The sequence below is a fragment of the Bos indicus x Bos taurus genome, chromosome 10 (assembly GCF_003369695.1).
Source record: "Bos indicus x Bos taurus breed Angus x Brahman F1 hybrid chromosome 10, Bos_hybrid_MaternalHap_v2.0, whole genome shotgun sequence".
Classification (NCBI taxonomy): domain Eukaryota; kingdom Metazoa; phylum Chordata; class Mammalia; order Artiodactyla; family Bovidae; genus Bos; species Bos indicus x Bos taurus.
This window is the reverse complement of record NC_040085.1, coordinates 39,667,159-39,684,117: the sequence shown is the minus strand read 5'-3', so window position 1 is coordinate 39,684,117 and position 16,959 is coordinate 39,667,159. Positions and strand designations below refer to the sequence as shown.

General features: G+C 54.1%; 2 protein-coding genes across 3 annotated transcripts; one reads left to right on the top strand and one right to left on the bottom strand.

Moving 5' to 3' along the window:
- Positions 1–2,485: 2,485 nt before the first annotated feature.
- On the top strand, positions 2,486–10,078 carry SNX22 (sorting nexin 22). 2 transcript variants are annotated; one of them, XM_027553777.1, is made up of 7 exons: positions 2,486–4,193; positions 4,563–4,646; positions 5,057–5,161; positions 8,064–8,158; positions 8,760–8,827; positions 9,004–9,104; positions 9,298–10,078. In XM_027553777.1, exons 1-6 carry the CDS (start codon positions 4,146–4,148, stop codon positions 9,087–9,089), a joined length of 486 nt encoding a protein of 161 aa, XP_027409578.1. In that variant the 5' UTR covers positions 2,486–4,145; the 3' UTR covers positions 9,090–9,104; positions 9,298–10,078. The 2 variants fall into 2 exon arrangements, with proteins under 2 accessions (XP_027409578.1, XP_027409577.1); XM_027553776.1 differs by lacking the exon at positions 9,004–9,104 and having other exon boundaries at positions 2,490–4,193.
- PPIB (peptidylprolyl isomerase B) lies at positions 10,050–16,060 on the bottom strand. The gene is made up of 5 exons (XM_027553775.1): positions 15,835–16,060; positions 15,039–15,152; positions 14,296–14,389; positions 11,133–11,317; positions 10,050–10,386 (listed from the first exon to the last, which is right to left on the bottom strand). Exons 1-5 carry the CDS (start codon positions 15,967–15,969, stop codon positions 10,264–10,266), a joined length of 651 nt encoding a protein of 216 aa, XP_027409576.1. The 5' UTR covers positions 15,970–16,060; the 3' UTR covers positions 10,050–10,263.
- Between the last annotated feature and the right edge of the window lie 899 nt (positions 16,061–16,959).

The window sequence follows — 16,959 nt, the reverse complement described above, 5'->3', positions numbered from 1 at the left end:
CTCGGGAGCAGCAGTCCTGGCCCAGCCTTGCCCCAGGGTTGCTGGGACCCCAGGTCAGCCTGCCTCCGCCCGCCCGCGGGGAGGGGAAGAATCCAGCCTCTGTGCCCAGCGGCGCCCGCCGGCCCAGGAGCTGTTTGTTTTCTTAACGGGGTTAACCAAACCTCCGGAGCAGCAGAAGTCGAGCCCGAGTCCGTGAAAGGGGCTTTGTGTGCGGGCGCCGGAGCACGAGGGCGGGCCGGGCGGGCGGGTGCTGGAGGGGCGGGGGCGGGAGCCGCGATCCAGCCCACCTGCACGCCCGAGACCAGGCGGCCCCAGGAGCGGGTCGGGTCGGCAGAACACCTCCGCCCCCAGCCCTTGCCCTCTGCTCGGTCCTTGATCTTCATCTCCAGGCTCTACATCTGGACAGCGGGGCGAGAGTGGCCCCCCTCCCTGGCAGGGCTGTGTGAGCTGAAACAGGCAGGCTTTTCCAACATGGCCCCCAACCGGGAGCATCAGATTCACCATCGACCTTGTGGAAAACTCAGGGGATCAGACTGCCTGCCAGGCCTACACATTCAGAAAAGCCGTCAGGGCCCTATAACCTGAGTCTGGAACTTAGCTCAGTGTTCATATAGGGAGCCGGCCAACGCTTAAAGTATACAGGAAACAAACTTCTCCTTTGACAGTAATAACTGCTCTGGAGTGTACATCATGTCAGGTGTTCCTCTTTACAGGAAAATAGTCTCTGGATGTGGTTTTATCTCCCCAAAGATATAAATGTCTCCAGATCCAGGATTTGTTTTTCTTTTGAATCTTTATACTCATGTATGAATGAAATCGGAGAAGGCAATGGCACCCCACTCCAGTACTCTTGCCTGGAAAATCCCATGGACGGAGGAGCCTGGTAGGCTGTAGTCCATGGGGTCGCAAAGAGTCGTACATGACTGAGCGACTTCACTTTCACTTTTCACTTTCATGCAGTGGAGAAGGAAATGGCAACCCACTCCAGTGTTCTTGCCTGGAGAATCCCAGGGACGGGGGAGCCTGGTGGGTTGCCGTCTCTGGGGTCGCACAGAGTCGGACACGACTGAAGTGACTTAGCAGCAGCAGCATGAATGAAATGCCATGGAGTAAGGATCTGCGGCTTCCCAAGTGGCACCAGTGGTAAAGAACCCGCCTGTCACTGCAGGAGACACAAGAGATGCTGGTTTGATCCCTGGGTGAGGAAGATCCTTGGAGGACGGCATGGCAACCCACTCCAGTATTTTCGCCTAGAGAATCCCACGGACAGAGAGCCTGGCAGGCTATAGTCCATAGGGTCACACAGAGTCAGACTCGACTAAAGCGACTTAGCATGCAAAAGGAGCTGCATATTTCCTACAAGATATTTCACATCAGGTGCATCAAATCTCCTATAACTGGGAATGAAAATCCATTGATTTGAGACTTCTCAGGAACATCTGAAAATTGAACAAATGAATAAGGTAGATGACCGTCTGCAGAGACAGGGTAACAGACAGTGAGAGCTAGGTGTCTGCCTCCGCAGGTGGGAAGAGGATTCCTGTTGTCCCTCCGCAAGCTCTCCTGTAACCCTTCAGCAACGCTGCTCCCTTCCTGCCTCTTTCCCAGGCCTTCCCTCCTGTTCCCAGGCTTTATCCAACAACCCACTCCCCACCACAACTGCCCCCCCACCTTTCATTCATATATATAATCTTTCAAGCAACAAATATTTCTTCTGGGTGTCCACTACCTGCTTGGACCATGGTGGTAAACTGCTGGCAAGAGACCATGTCCCTGAGCCGATGGTACTGAATCTGGATGCCGAGTTGGGGACACCAGGGAGAAACACAATTTAAAAAAAATAGTAGGGCTTGGCTGGTAGCTCAGATGTAGCATCCACCAGCAATGCAGGAAACCCCAGTTCGATTCCTGGGTCGGGAAGATCTGAAGAAAGGACAGGCTGCCCACTCCAGTATTCTTGGGCTTTCCTGGTGGATCAGATGGTAAAGAATCTGCCTGCAATGTGAGAGACCTGGGTTGGATCCCTGGGTTGCGAAGATCCCCTGGAGGAGGGCATGGCAACACACTCCAGTATTCTTGATGAGAATCCCCATGGACAGAGGAGCCTGGTGGGCTACAGTCCATGGGGTTGCAAAGAGTTGGACATGGCTGAGCGAATAAGCACAGCACAGCAGTAATACTGGATTAAGTGCAGAGACAGGGTGCTATAATAGGGTGGTAAGGAAGGAAGGCATCTTTGAAGAGGTGAGTTTTAGGCTAAGGATTGGAAGCTTTAGGCAAAGCCCACCAGGTGTTACACGGAGATGAAACAGTGAGTATAAATGACCTGAGGCAGAAGGAGCTTGTTAGGTTTGACAACTGGAAGAAGGTCACTGAGTCTGGAGCCCCATGCCAGAGACGGGAGGAGAGAAAATGAGATACGGAGGCTGGGCCAGGTCATTTAGAGCTCTGGAGAGCGGGGTTGGGGGGAAAGGGGGGGGGTTTGTTTTAAGCATAACGCAAAGCCTTTGGACAGTGTTAAGCAGAAACCTTGATAGTCGGTGCTGCTAGGTATAGAGTGGACTTTGTATGAAGGAGAGCAGCGAGAAAGAAAGGCGAGGTCCATTAGAAGATGTAGAAGATGTGGCAGCAATCTGGATGGTAGGAATAGAGGGCAGACCTTCCTTAGGATGGGTGACCAAGAAGTTTAGAGGTCTGAGCATTCCCAGAGAGGACTAGAAGTGCAGGGTCCCTGACTGGAGAGAGACTAGAGAGCAAGGGAGGAAATGAAATCCCAGCACTTCTCCTCATGTTGGGTCATTTCCCTTCTAGGAAGTTTCAGCTTCCTGATTCTGGCACCCTTGTGAGATGGAATTTGGGAGGAAATGGTGTAGGACATGGTATTGATGAGACTTGCTTGTTCCCATGTGGGGTCCTCCTCTCAGCCTCTCTGGGGGCTGAGCTGGGAGTGGGAGTAGGGGGTTTCTGCTCCAGCTCTGCAGCACCTCTGCACTGAGGAGGGAGGGAGTGACCCCATGGTCCCCCAACCCCAACTGCAAAGACAGGTACTCTGCTTGCTGCACCTTCCCACCATGAAGCCTGCTAGGTATGAGTTCTCGGAGGCAGGAGCCTCCGCCTTCCTCCACTGCCCCCAAGATTCTCTGGGGAGAAGTCAGTGGAATGAAGGCTTGTGCTGAATGGGACAGCTCCCTTATGGGGGCGGGGAAGAGCGCTGAGAGCTGGGAGCAGAAGCCCCTACTAGCACAGGTGAGAGAGTTCTGGATTAAATCCTGCCACAGACCCAAAAAGATTCTGCCAGAAGAATGGGCAAGAGCAGTGTAGTGTCACCTGCCACAGCCCTCTTCCCCATCCATCGTCCTATACACTAACACCACCCGCCTATGTCTCCAGGATGAGCTCACAAACTGCCATTTTCTCGAAATCTACTCTGCTGAAGGCTTAGCAGGGATCGTCTCACTCACATTCCTACACTCTCCTGAGGGAGGCATATTATCCCAGTTTTCCAAACGAGCACAGAGATAGAAGTTGGGGAAACCCATGTTGTCTGACTTCTAAAGCAGAGCCTTTGTCCCTGCACTGCCTCTCCCCAACCTGATGCAAGTTTGGGCTGAAAGATGATTGAAATGGAGGAATGGATTTGAAAACCTAATGGTGGGGCCTGTGAATGCTGGGGGAGAGGGGAAATCAAAGCCAGCGTGCGTCGAGGTGGAAGGAAGGACATGGAAGTGCAACCTGGTCCTGGGAAAGGGTGTGAGGAATGCAAGGGACGTCCCTGGTTGGTCTGGGCCCAGCTTCCCTGCTTGCCCAGCATCCATAGGTGCTTACAATCCTTAGTAGGCGTTCAAAGAAGAGCAGGTGAAATTGAGCTAGCCCGCAATCCTGGCAATCACTGGGCACTCGATGAATGTGGACACGTTGACAAAAGGATGCCTCTCTGCTGAAAGGTCCCCACGCACTGCCGTCCCACTAGGCTCAAAGGGCCGCGCCTGCTTCCCGCCGCCGGGGGTCCAGCCTAATCGGCCCCTTGCAGGACCCGGCGGCGCGCGGGAACGCCCGGGGCGGGGCCTGCAGGCTCGAGGAGGCGGGGCTGGCCCGCAGGGGTCTAGGGTCCGCTTTCCGAGAGTTCGGCTGCGAGCTGCGCGCTGATGCTGGAAGTTCACATCCCGTCGGTGGGGCCCGAGAAAGGCCACATGGTGAGCAGGGACAGTGGATGGGAAGGGGCGCGGGGACCCACCGAATTTCCCCGCGCCGAATGCAATGGGGACCCCGCATTCCGGGCTGCGGCGGCCCAGGCGGTCGGGGGACACCCTGTCGAGGGTTTCTGGGCGCTGGGGTTTGCTAGCCCTGCCGACGGCGGTCCCGGCTCCTGAGGGACTGACTGCACCGGGCAGAGTCCCCAAGTGTGTGGGAGCGTGGGAGGGTCCCTGGAGAGCAGCGGCGCTCCCAGGCCGCTTTGTGCTTCTGCGGGCGGAGGGTGGGCTGGGGGCGTCGCCGGGAGCGGGGCCGCCTGCGCCCTCGCGCCGGGTCTGATGCGCACCCGGCTGCCCGCCGGCGTCCACCAGGTGTTCCGAGTGGAGGTGCTGTGCCGCGGGCGCAGACACATCGTGCAGAGGCGCTACAGAGAGTTCCACGCGCTCCACAAGCGGGTAAGGCTGTGCCCACCACCGACCCACGGACCCCTGCCCGGCTCCTGCCCGGCCCCCGGAGGTCTCTGCCACCCCCATTACCTGTCCAGGCCCAGGAGAGCTCAGGTCTTACACAGACGTCCCCGCGGGCTGCGGAAAGGGCGCAAAGTTGGGCAGGTCCCAGCCTGTGCTCTTCGTGCCCCTGGGCGGCCGGTCTGGCGTCCTGGCTCTTGGGGGCGGAGGTGGGCAGTTGGGGGCGCCTCTCGCACTTGTCCCAACCGCCACTCACCACGCGGGTATGTCTCAGGATAGAGCCTGAAGTTTGGGGGTAGTGGCGGCGGGGAGGACCCGAGAGGGCTCTTGGCTGGGATGAAGTGCGCTTGAGGGCTCCACCTGGATGCTGTGATCGCACCGTGGTAACCTCCTGGCAGATCAAGAAACTGTACAAAGTGCCGGACTTCCCCTCCAAACGCCTGCCCAACTGGAGGACGAGAGGGCTGGAGCAGCGGCGGCAGGGCTTGGAGGCCTATATCCAGGTTTGTGTGGGGCTCACTCTATTGCCCCTCAGTCCACAGGACCAGAGGGGGGACCCAAGCACAGAAGTGTGGGGACATGGGGTGAGGGGGACCCATATTTATTGGCCGATACTTTAAGCCTCAATTTTCTAAAAGGTAACGGGCTCCTCCTGATGGCTCAGTGGTAAGGAATCTACCTGCAACGCAGGAGATGCAGGTTCGAACTCTGGTTGGGTAGGTTCCCTCGAGAAAGGAATAGCAACTCACCCCAGTGTTCTTGCCTGGAGAATGCCATGAACAGAGGAGCCTAGCAGGCTACAGTCTATAGTGTCACAAAGTTGGACATGACAAAGTGACTTGGCACTCATGCACAATGGGTCTAAACATCCCTCTCTGAATTGGTAGGATTGAGTGAGGGGGCCAGCAGACAGGTGATCCCAGTAAGATGAAGGCTTGTTCTCTTTTCCTCCAGAGTGAGATCTTGTGCTGCCCTCATGATAAGGGTGGAGGCCCTTCCCCTCTCTCCCACACAGTTATGCCTAATTACAGGCCAGGCCCCGGAGGTCTCTGCCACCCGCATTGGGCTTCCCTGATGGCTCAGAGGTTAAAGCGTCTGCCTGCAATGCGGGAGACCTGGGTACGATCCCTGGGTTGGGAAGATCCCCTGGAGAAGGAAATGGCAACCCACTCCAGTAGTCTTTCCTGGAGAATCCCATGGACGGAGGAGCCTGGTGGGCTACAGTCCACGGGGTTGCAAAGAGTCAGACACGACTGAGCGACTTCACTTTCACTTTCACAGGCCAGGCAGGCTTCATGGGTGAATCTCTGTAGTCACCTGGGGCTAGTGCTCAGACGGGCTCTCAGTTCAGTTCAGTCGCTCAGTTGACTCTTCGCGACTCCATGAATCGAAGCACACCAAGCCTCCCTGTCCATCACCAACTAGAGAGTTCACTCAGACTCACATCCATCAAGTCAGTGATGCCATCCAGCCATCTCATCCTCTGTCGTCCCCTTCTCCTCCTGCCCCCAATCCCTCCCAGAATCAGAGTCTTTTCCAATGAGTCAACTCTTCGCATGAGGTGGCCAAAGTATTGGAGTTTCAGCTTTAGCATCATTCCCTCCAAAGAAATCCCAGGGCTGATCTCCTTCAGAATGGACTGGTTGGATCTCCTTGCAGTCCAAGGGACTCTCAAAAGTCTTCTCCAACACCACACTTCAAAAGCATCAATTCTTCAGCACTCAGCTTTCTTCACAGTCCAACTCTCACATCCATCCATGACCACTGGAAAAACCATAGCCTTGACTAGACGGACCTTTGTTGGCAAAGTAATGTCTCTGCTTTTGAATATGCTCTCTAGGTTGGTCATAACTTTCCTTCCAAGGAGGAAGTGTCTTTTAATTTCATGGCTGCAATCACCATCTGCAGTGATTTTGGAGCCCCCAAAAATAAAGTCTGACAGTATTTCCACTGTTTCCCCATCTATTTCCCACGAAGTGATGGGACCTGATGCCATGATCTTTGTTTTCTGAATGTTGAGCTTTAAGCCCCACTTTCACTTTCATCAAGAGGCTTTTTAGTTCCTCTTCACTTTCTGCTATAAAGGTGGTGTCATCTGCATATCTGAGGTTATTGATATTTCTCCCGGCAATCTTGATTCCAGCTTGTGTTTCTTCCAGTCCAGCGTTTCTCATGATGTACTCTGCATATAAGTTAAATAAGCAGGGTGATAATATACAGCCTTGACATAGTCCTTTTCCTATTTGGAACCAGTCTGTTGTTCCATGTCTAGTTCTAACTGTTGCTTCCTGACCTGCATACAGATTTCTCAAGAGGCAGGTCAGGTGGTCTGGTATTCCCATCTCTTTCAGAATTGTCCACAGTTTATTGTGATCCACACAGTCAAAGGCTTTGGCATAGTCAATAAAGCAGAAATAGATGTTTTTCTGGAACTCTCTTGCTTTTTCCATGATCCAGCAGATGTTGGCAATTTGATCTCTGGTTCCTCTGCCTTTTCTAAAACCAGCTTGAACATCAGGAAGTTCACGGTTCACATATTGCTGAAGCCGGGCTTGGAGAATTTTGAGCATTCCTTTACTGGCATGTGAGATGAGTGCAATTGTGCGGTAATTTGAGCATTCTTTGGCATTGCCTTTCTTTGGGATTGGAATGAAAACTGACCTTTTCCAGTCCTGTGGCCACTGCTGAGTTTTCCAAATTTGCTGGCATATTGAGTGCAGCACTTTCACAGCATCATCTTTCAGGATTTGAAAGAGCTCAACTGGAATTGCATCACCTCCACTAGCTTTGTTCGTAGTGATGCTTTCTAAGACCCACTTGACTTCACATTCCAGGATGTCGGGCTCTAGGTCAGTGATCACACCATCATGATTATCTGGGTCGTGAAGATCTTTTTTGTATAGTTCTTCTGTGTATTTTTGCCACTTCTTCTTAATATCTTCTGCTTCTGTTAGGTCCATACCATTTCTGTCCTTTAGAAGGGCTCTGCTGCTGCTGCTAAGTCGCTTCAATTGTGTCCGACTCTGTGCGACCCCAGAGATGGCAGCCCACCAGGCTTCCCCGTCCCTGGGATTCTCCAGGCAAGAACACTGGAGTGGGTTGCCATTTCCTTCTTCAATGCATGAAAGTGAAAAGTGAAAGTGAAGTCGCTCAGTCGTGTCCAACTCTAGTGACCCCATGGACTGTAGCCCACCAGGCTCCTCTGTCCAGGGGATTTTCCAGGCAAAAGTACTGAAGTGGGATGCCATTGCCTTCTCCATTAGAAGGGCTCTAGCTTGGTTTAATGCTCTGCTCTGGCTGTCTTGAACTTCTTTATCGGAAGGGCCCCAGGTTTTCATTTTGCACCAGGCTCTGCATATTACACGGCTCAGTCTGATTACAGGTTTCCTTTGTTCTCTTCTCCAGGGCATCCTATACTTGAACCAGGATGTGCCCAAGGAACTACTGGAATTCCTGAGTCTTCGGCACTGGCCCACAGACCCCAAGGCCAGCAACCGGGGGTGAGCATCCATCCCTACAGGGGCTTGACATGGGAGGGGCCCCAGGGCTGGGGGGATGGGGTTCTCTGCAGGCAGCAGGTGAGGAGGCCAAGCCCCTTTCATTCTCGTATCTACCAGGCCATAGCCTGGTCCTTCCTCTTTGAGATATGACCTCCTTGGTCATTTTCTTGACCCAGTGGAGGGGCTGTTTTCTGGAGCACCTTCGTTACCCTAGCTGCCTCCGGAACTGAGTCTGTTACAAATAGAAGCAGCAGTCCCCTGGGAGGTGAAAGTCTGGGCTTCCGCTTCTCCACCTTTGCCTCAGGCTCCCCCAGGCAGTTCACAGCCACTCTCTTCAGCTCCCTGGGGGAGTGCCTGCCTGACAACAGGCAAGTCCAAGTCTCCACCTGCCCTGGGCTCCTGCTGCCCCCTCGTGGCCATGTGCTAGGGCCTCACACCTCCGGCCTGTCCCTGTGGTCCAGGTTTTCACCTTGATGCCTCCTGATAACCACTGCCCACTTTTCCCCTGTGGGTCCTTGGTGATATCAGTTCCTAGTCTCCATCCAACCCGAGACTTTTCTCTGCCTCCCCCTCCACTGTTCATGACCCCTTTTCTTCTTAGCTCGCAGCTGTATCACCGGCCTGTCGTCAGCTTCCCCATGGATCCTTACATTTGCACCCCATCCCCAGGTGAGATGGTTCCTCTTGACTTATAATCCACATTTAGGGCCCACATTTAGTAGCAGGGTGGGAGGGAGGGTGAACTTGGTATCTGTCCGCTTTCAGGACCCCCGGGCAGCATCTCCCTATTGCCCTCCTTTGGGGCCACACCTCCCTGCTGCCCCTGTAGTCTTTGTATTCTCCAGGGAGCAGACGTGGTGAAATGAGCTCGGCTCCCCTGCTCTCCATTCCTCACCAGCCTGGCTTTACCACAGATGTGAACAGAAAGTGAACTGGAAATGCCAAGGTGTCATTTGGGGTGGCCAGCTGCTACCTGCTGCCTTGGCATGGGCTCCTCCTGCTCCCGGGAGTGGGGAGCGGGGTGATGGCAGTGATGGGGGAGGTGCCTATGGGCAGGAACTCAGGGAGCTGCAGGCCACCCCACCCCTTCTCTTGCCTGGTGGCCCCTACCCCTTCCTCCTGTTTTCCTTCTGTCCTAGAGCCTCTGCCCAGCGTGGTGGTGCAGGGCGTGCTCCAGGGCCTCTATGGCTTCAATGCCACCATAGCTGAAGCCCAGCCGGAGGCCGCCCGTCACCCTGCTCCAATGCCGCCGACACCCTGACCAGCGCAACAGCTTAGGCCGCCCTCAGTCCTCAAGCTGGGCCGCCCTTGGCCTGGACCCAGGACTCGCCAATCCCCACCCCTCTGGGCTCAGAACTCAGCTGCACTGCTATCTGAGGTAGTGGAATCCTAGAACTTAGGGGCCAGAGCAGGGATAACAAAGAGTAGGGAATCAAGGGAGAATTCCTTTATAATTTTCATAGCCCACCAATCTGCCTGCACTGCAGAACACTCAGGTTTGGGAAGATCCCCTAGAAAAGGGAATGGCAACCCACTCTAGTATTGCCTAGAGAACCCCATGGACAGAGGAGCCGAGTGGCCTACAGTCCATGGGGTCGCAGAGTCAGACACGACTGAGTGACCAGCACTTCATGCAAAGGTGCAGCTGCATGCCCTCCCCTCCTTCTAGTGTAGGAGGAGGGCAGGGCATGCAAAGGTTGAGGCTCAGTAGCTGGCGAGGTTTAGAAGCAAGTAGCAGAAGCTCTGACTTGAGGTTTTGTGCACAACACCTAGGGAAAGGGTGCAGGCGGCCAAGAAGGGGACTGGCACCACTGCCATAGGAGCCCCAGTCCAGCTGGTGCTAGACTTGGAAGGAGGTGCTGAAGGGCCCAGAACCCAGCGCATACACAGCTTACTAAAAAAAAAACACCATTTTTTTTATTGGTCAGTGTTGGTAGGAGTTTGTTACAAAACTGGGCCCATGGAATGGGAGGGGAGGGGCCCGCCCTGTAAGATGCCAGCCCTGGGGCCAGCGCGCACGGAGCCCTGTGGCGGGCTATCTTCACCCCTGGGAGGACGACAGGGCCACACAGACAGTTGCTCAAAGGGAAGAGGTCCCTGGGGCCCTATTCCTTGGCAATGGCAAAGGGCTTCTCCACCTCGATCTTGCCGCAGTCTGCGATCGTCACGTCCTTCAGAGGCTTGTCCCGACCGTCAGTCTTGGTGCTCTCTACCTTCCGTACTACATCCTGGGGAGGAAGGCAGAGTGTCAGGCCTGCCCCGCCAGGGGCACAGGCCCCAGCATGCAGCTGGGAGGGCTGAGACCCACACGTGATGAACAGCGTACAAACCACAAGGCACCAAAATCCTAGGGGCATCGTGACCGGGTGCCCACCCGGGTCAGAGAGAACCCAGCTTTGACAACAGGAGGATGCAGAAGTTTTGATCCTCTGAAGTACCACCCAGGCTGGGCTAGGGGTATGTTGGGGAGGGAGTGGGGGGACGGGGAGTGGGTACTGAGTAGCTTCTCCAGGATAGCGTGTCCAGCTGGCCCTGTACAACCAACGGTGGGGCCATGACATGGCTGAGTGACAGGGTGAAGGGGCTTTATCTATGAAGCCTCAAAGGGGCCTCCTGGTCAGCCTCTGCCTGGGGCCTGGAGGAATTTAGAATTTGGGGGCAAGACTTCCCCGGTAGTCCAGTGGTTAAGAATGCACTTGCCCAGCGCAGAGAGCACAGGTTCAATCCCTCACTGAGAAACTAAGATCCTGCATGCCACGGCCGAAACAAGAAAAAGAACTTGGGGGCATAGAGGTAGGCTGTTGATTCACGATTCACCCCAGATTTGCACAAATAAAAACTGGTCTGAATCTGTATGTTCCCTTCTGGGAAAGGGATAAAATATATGGATCCCCTGCCCTGGTCTTTGTCAGATCTCGGTGGGGTGGGGGGGAGGGGGCGTTGCTCAGGGATAGCCTCAGCCCCCCAAACTCACCATGCCCTCTAGAACTTTGCCGAACACTACGTGCTTGCCATCTAGCCAGGCAGTCTTGACTGTCGTGATGAAGAACTGGGAGCCGTTGGTGTCTTTGCCCGCGTTGGCCATGCTCACCCAGCCGGGCCCATAGTGTTTAAGCTTGAAGTTCTCATCGGGGAAGCGTTCACCGTAGATGCTCTTACCTGAGAAGAAAGAGGAAGTCAGGGAGCTAGGGTTGGGGTGGTGGGCAACAAAGCAGATCTCTGGGGTGAGGACTCTAGAGGCCGAAGCTGTCCCCCGTGCCAGGCCAGGCTCCAGTGGAGGACGAGGACACGCATACCAGCTTCCCACCCTCTGGCCCTGGAGCCAAACCATGGTGACAGCCAAAGTGGGGCATGAGGCTAGGCTGAGTGGACAGTACACATGATGTGAGAAGACAGCTTGATGGCTTTCAAGTAAGGCACAGATTAGAAACGGCCTTGGATGAGGCCTCAGAGGCCTGCCGTGGAGACTTTAGTGGAGAAGAGGTGCTGGGCAGGATGCAGGGGGCAGGGGAGGGTAAGAACCCTCCAGAAAAGGAGGACTGCTACAGCTGACCAGCTTTTCTTCCTAAGAGCACAGAAGATGCTGAGGAAGCACCAAGCAGGAAGAGAGATGAGTGGGGAGGGGCTGCCATGCGCGTTCTGGAAAGTCAAGAGCCTCATGGACAACTGAACCCCAAAATAAAAGGTGGCTCTGAGTGCATGTACTATGTCTGTGTGTGGAGGGTCTGGGGCCTGGGAGCGAGACAGGAGCCAAGAGCACATCTCTACCCACCCCGACCTTCCAGAGACCCTAACTTCAACTCCCAAAGCTAGGTCCAGGGGAAAACACTGCACCCTCCTCCATCCCCGTGAGAGTCACACTGTGCACTAGAGGCCCCAAGAAACCCAACAGCAAAGGAGTGATTTGCACTTTGTTTTACCCAACACCTTTCAAACTTATTTGCATACGAAACCTTTTTCTTCTCCTTCATGACTCAACCAGACAGATAGCCTCTTGAGGATAGTTCTGGAGGAAGAGTAGTGGGACCAAAAATAAGCTATTTTTATGTGTATTGTGAAATGTAAAAAGAAAATTGTCAACTCCTTAAGAATAAAGGTTCCCATGTGAGAATCCTTTGTAAAACTCAGCCAACTGCAGGATTTTGACTACTGCTGCTATCCAGAAAACCCATAAACCTACTTAGCTCCCCTCACTTTCCCAAGATACAAGGAGTCCCAAACTTCAATGGATAGCGAAGGCTGTAAACTCAATATACTTGGTCGTCTTTCTCTCCAGACGTCGGTTATTCTCGACATGTTCCCCTCTGCACGCTGTCGGTGCCGCCCCCACACCCCCGTCCTCTCTTCTGGTGCCCGCTCCCCAGCCGCTGCAATCACAGCTGAGGCTCAGAGTGGGAACGGGATGCCAGAGGACTGGTGCAAGCATCCGACACATTAAAAAAAAACCCACCCCACGAGGCAGGACCTAAGAGCCCCCTCCTCCTCAAAGATAATGAAGACAAGATACACAAGATACCCTCGCTGGGAAGCAGCACTGCTGGAGTTCAAACCAAGGTGGTCTGGTTCTCGAATCTCTGCTCTTAACCTGTAGGAATCCTCTCTGGGTTCAGGCTCACACTGCTCGATGCAGGGGCGATTATACCAACCCCCTGCCAGTCTGCTTCTCCTGCATCCATGTCCTGAATCCACCACATTATCCCTCAAAACTCCCCTGCCATCAGGCCTTGCTCCCATTCAAGTCTTCAGCAGATCTTCACTCTATGGAGGACAAAGCCCTGGGTCCTGGGCCTGGCCCCGGCCTGCCACTCTGGGCTCCTGGTGGGAGCTCCACTTCCACCCTCCTGACCCACCTTCGACCAAGCCCCTGCTGCAGATCTGAATGCATGCCTTAACCCTGCCTCTTCCTTACCCATTCAAATTCTCCCCAGTCAGGACCCAGCTCAAATCCTCATGTTTGCAAGCCTATTTCTTGATCACCGTGGCCCAAAGTGGGCTTCCCTGGTAGCTCAGACAGTAAAGAATCTGCCTGCAATGTGGGAGACAATTCCTGAGTCAGGAAGATCCCCTGGAGAAGGGAATGGTTACCCACTCCAGTGCTCGTGCCTGAAGAATTCCATGGACAGAGGAGCCTGGCAGGCTACAGTCCATGGGGCTGCAAAGAGTCAGACACAACTGAGTGGCTACCACTTTCCCTTGGCCCAAAGTGAGTCCTTTGCTTGTCAGTGCTTCGAGGATGGCTGGCTTTCCTTACCACTCGCTGAGCGCTGCACACTCAAAATCTCACCTCACCACCCCCAGCACCCACAAGTCCTGACACCTAACTCTACAGATGAGCAAACTGAGGTTCAGAGGCCTCGCTTGCCTGCGGTCACAAAGTGAGAAGGTGGCCGACACTCAGCAGCGCGTCACTCCACGAACACAGTGCTTTGTGTCATGTCTGCTTGTCCTTCTCGTCCAGCCAACTACGACTTACATCCTGTGTCACTTTGCTAGTGATTTCTCCTAGTTCTTCCCACCTAAATGATAAACTACTTGAGGACAGAGCATGGGCCCTAAAAGCTGTGTCACAGCCTGTTGGTGACTCTTCAGGTACTGGAAGTGAAAGTGAGCTGCTGTCCCACTGATTTTGTTTTTGTTTTGTATCCTCAGCACCCACCACAGAGCCGGGCCCAGTCAATCCTGATCGGCTGGGTGAGCTGCAGCTGCGGTCTGAGAGAACGACAGGCTGTACACCCAAGTGTGATGACACCTGCGGGTTAGTCCAGGGAGTGTGTCTGTCCTACTGTACAAAGGGTGCAGGCATCAGACTGGCAGCTCTTGTCAAGTGCTCTCTGGTGGGAGACTGCCAATTTCTGAGAGAAGCAATTTCTCTCAGGCCTGTGGGGCCTCCAAGGTCAGCACATGAGCTTTGCACACCTGACCTACAATCACCTCGGGTGTGTTTTGCTTTGCTTCCCTCCCCCCAGCAGGTACAGTGGGCAATGTCAGAGGCTAGATCAGCATGTCGGCCAGTTGCACAAAATGCTCCTACGTCTGCCTGAAACCCATTCCTCCCTCTCCTCTGTACTGGGTTCCCTGACCCTCCCGCCCTGGGGGCTTCCCTGAGACACCCCTATGCCCAGAGGACTTGAGGTTACCTCCAGTGCCGTCTCCCCGGGTGAAATCTCCACCCTGGATCATGAAGTCCTTGATCACACGATGGAATTTGCTGTCTTTGTAGCCAAATCCTTTCTGGGAAAAGGGATAGGAAGGTGAGAACATGGCATGAGGCACGAGGCAGACACTAGACAGGCCCTGCAGAAGAGAAAGCCCTGCCGCAGATCCATCCTTCAACGTGCTACTGGGTGACTAGTGACCAAAGTCCAGGCCAGGAAAGGCGAAGATCCCACGTTCCTGGGCCTTTATACAATTCCCCTTCACATAATGCCTCTAGCTTTCCCCTTTCATTTCCTAATCAAATCACAGTTAGAAATGCAAAGAAACTGACAGAAAAAAAGAAAAATTACCCGCTGATGCAACGGGAAGCTGGAATGCAAACTTTCTTAAATGAGGAATTCAGTTCCTTAAAACCTGGAAAGCTCTGGGCCTCTCACTCTGGTGCAGAGGCCACAAGCTAGTTTCCCTAGATGTTTCCTTTAGTTACTCAAAGATGAAAATTTTTCTCCAAAAAAAAAAAAGAGAAAAATTCTCATTCTGGATTTAGTTTTTAAAACTCTCGCAAGACACGATACTCCTGGATCCCAGGGCCAGAGGGTACAGCTGGTACTCTGTGCGGGCCACTGCTGTGGGTGGGCCACGTTCTGCAGGTCAGTTTGCCGTCAGCCCTACTTGCCAAACTTCGCTGCCTTTGAGTTTGGCTACCCTGACTCCAGCCACTTACCTCTCCTGTAGCCAAGGCCACAAAATTATCCACTGTTTTTGGAACAGTCTTTCCAAAGAGACCGATGACCACCCGGCCTATATCTTCATCTCCAATTCGCAGGTCAAAGTACACCTGAGGAAAAAGGCCATTTAAAACTTAGCATCTTAAAAGGGATCTTCCTAGGGTTTGAAGGGCCAAGAAACTACCCAGAGATGGTAGAAAAAACAGAACTATACTTTAATAGCAGTGTTTCTGCATCTGATTTAGGTGGCGACAAAAACCCCACGAAAATCTAATGAATGCTCCATGTGTTAGTTTACACTCTCTTTTCACTACTGGGTAACAACCTTTGCTCTAAATAAATAATGGGCCCAGATTCTAAAAATTAACATGAAAAAACCATAAAGAGGGGAGCCCAAGCACACCACTCCAGTTTAAACTACACTGCTGTGCTTTGGAATTGGAAGTGACTAAAATCTTGCCTAAGAAGAGAAAGGACTAACAATCTGGCAGACGCGATCTTTCACCATTTCCCTGGCACCAGGGGTATTTGCAAAATCTGCAAGCCCGGCCCCAGCTGGGCATGCTGGGTCAGGGCCGGGCGATCGGGGAGGGTCCGGGTCATTCTCTGTCTGAATGCGTGAGGATCGCCCAGGTATCAAGAGGCCCCAGCAGGGAGACTAGGGAGGGACAGAGCCAAAGCCGAGGACACCCAGGCCCAAGCTCCGGACACATGTAACCAGCTGGGCCAAGGCCTGAACACTGGAGGCGAGGGCGGGCCTCGCCAGGCAGGTCTGGAGAGGGGAGGCCAGACCTTGACAGTGACTTTGGGCCCCTTCTTCTTCTCATCGGCCGCGGATGGTCCAGGCAACAGCAGGAAGAAGACGGAGCCCACAACCAGGGCGGCGACGAATAGGATCTTCATGTTCCGCTCCGAAAGGCGCAGCATCCACCGGGAGAAGCTAGCGCGGCCCCGGAGCCGAGGCCGGAAGAGGGTGGGGATGCGGTGACGTGTGACCCAGCGCCTCCACCGAGGGCATCCGGGGGGGCCCGGGGGCTCCTACAGGACTCCGAGAGGGAGGCGGGCCCCATTTCCTCCCCTCTAATTGGGCGCCGGATGGTAGGTCTCGAGGCGGGGCGGAGCCCGGCTCGCCGACTGGGGCGGGCGGAGACGCCGGCTCGTGGGTGGCTGCCACGTTACTGCAGCCTCATTGGCTCCGCAGCTCGCCGATACCCATCAATGGGAAGGGATCAGCGGAAGGCGGCACCCCCTCCAAGAGCCCAGGGATTGGGCTGCTGAAGAGACTACAAGCCCCAGCAGACAGAGCCCGTGGCCTGCCCCGCCTTTCTGGGAGTGGAAGTCGTTTGGCAGTTGGTGACCAATGCTTTAGGTTAGGAAGTCTGTGGATAGGGCAAGAAAACACTTGTCCTTGTCCGTGTGGGCCAGTCAAGGATTAGTCACCACCGAATTGGGTTTGAGTGTGATAACCTTCAAAAACTCAGGGTACGTTTGTGCCTACTCACTGTATAACCGTCCCAGGAGGCTGAAATGGTAAAGAATCTTCTGCAATGCAGGAGACCTGGGTTCCATCCCTGGGTCGGGAGAATCCCCTGGAGAATGGAATGGCAGCCACTGCAGTGTTCTTGGCTGGGGAATCCCATGGATAGAGGAGCCTGGCCCGCTGTTGCACGCTGAGAAAAATTGTTTACCAAGCTAGTTTTCAAAGCAACCTTTCTCCACAAGAGGAACGAATGCTAAAATAGCCTAAAGGTAGCTTTCTTCCATCAGCAACCCCACCCCCCCCAACCCCCGACTTTTGGGGAAAGAATAAGCTTGATGGATACAGTGCTCTGAGTATGAAGTTTTTCATGATGACTTAAAAAAATTTTTTTTTTAAATTTTTGACTGTGCTGGGTCTTCAGTGCTGCGCAGGCTTTT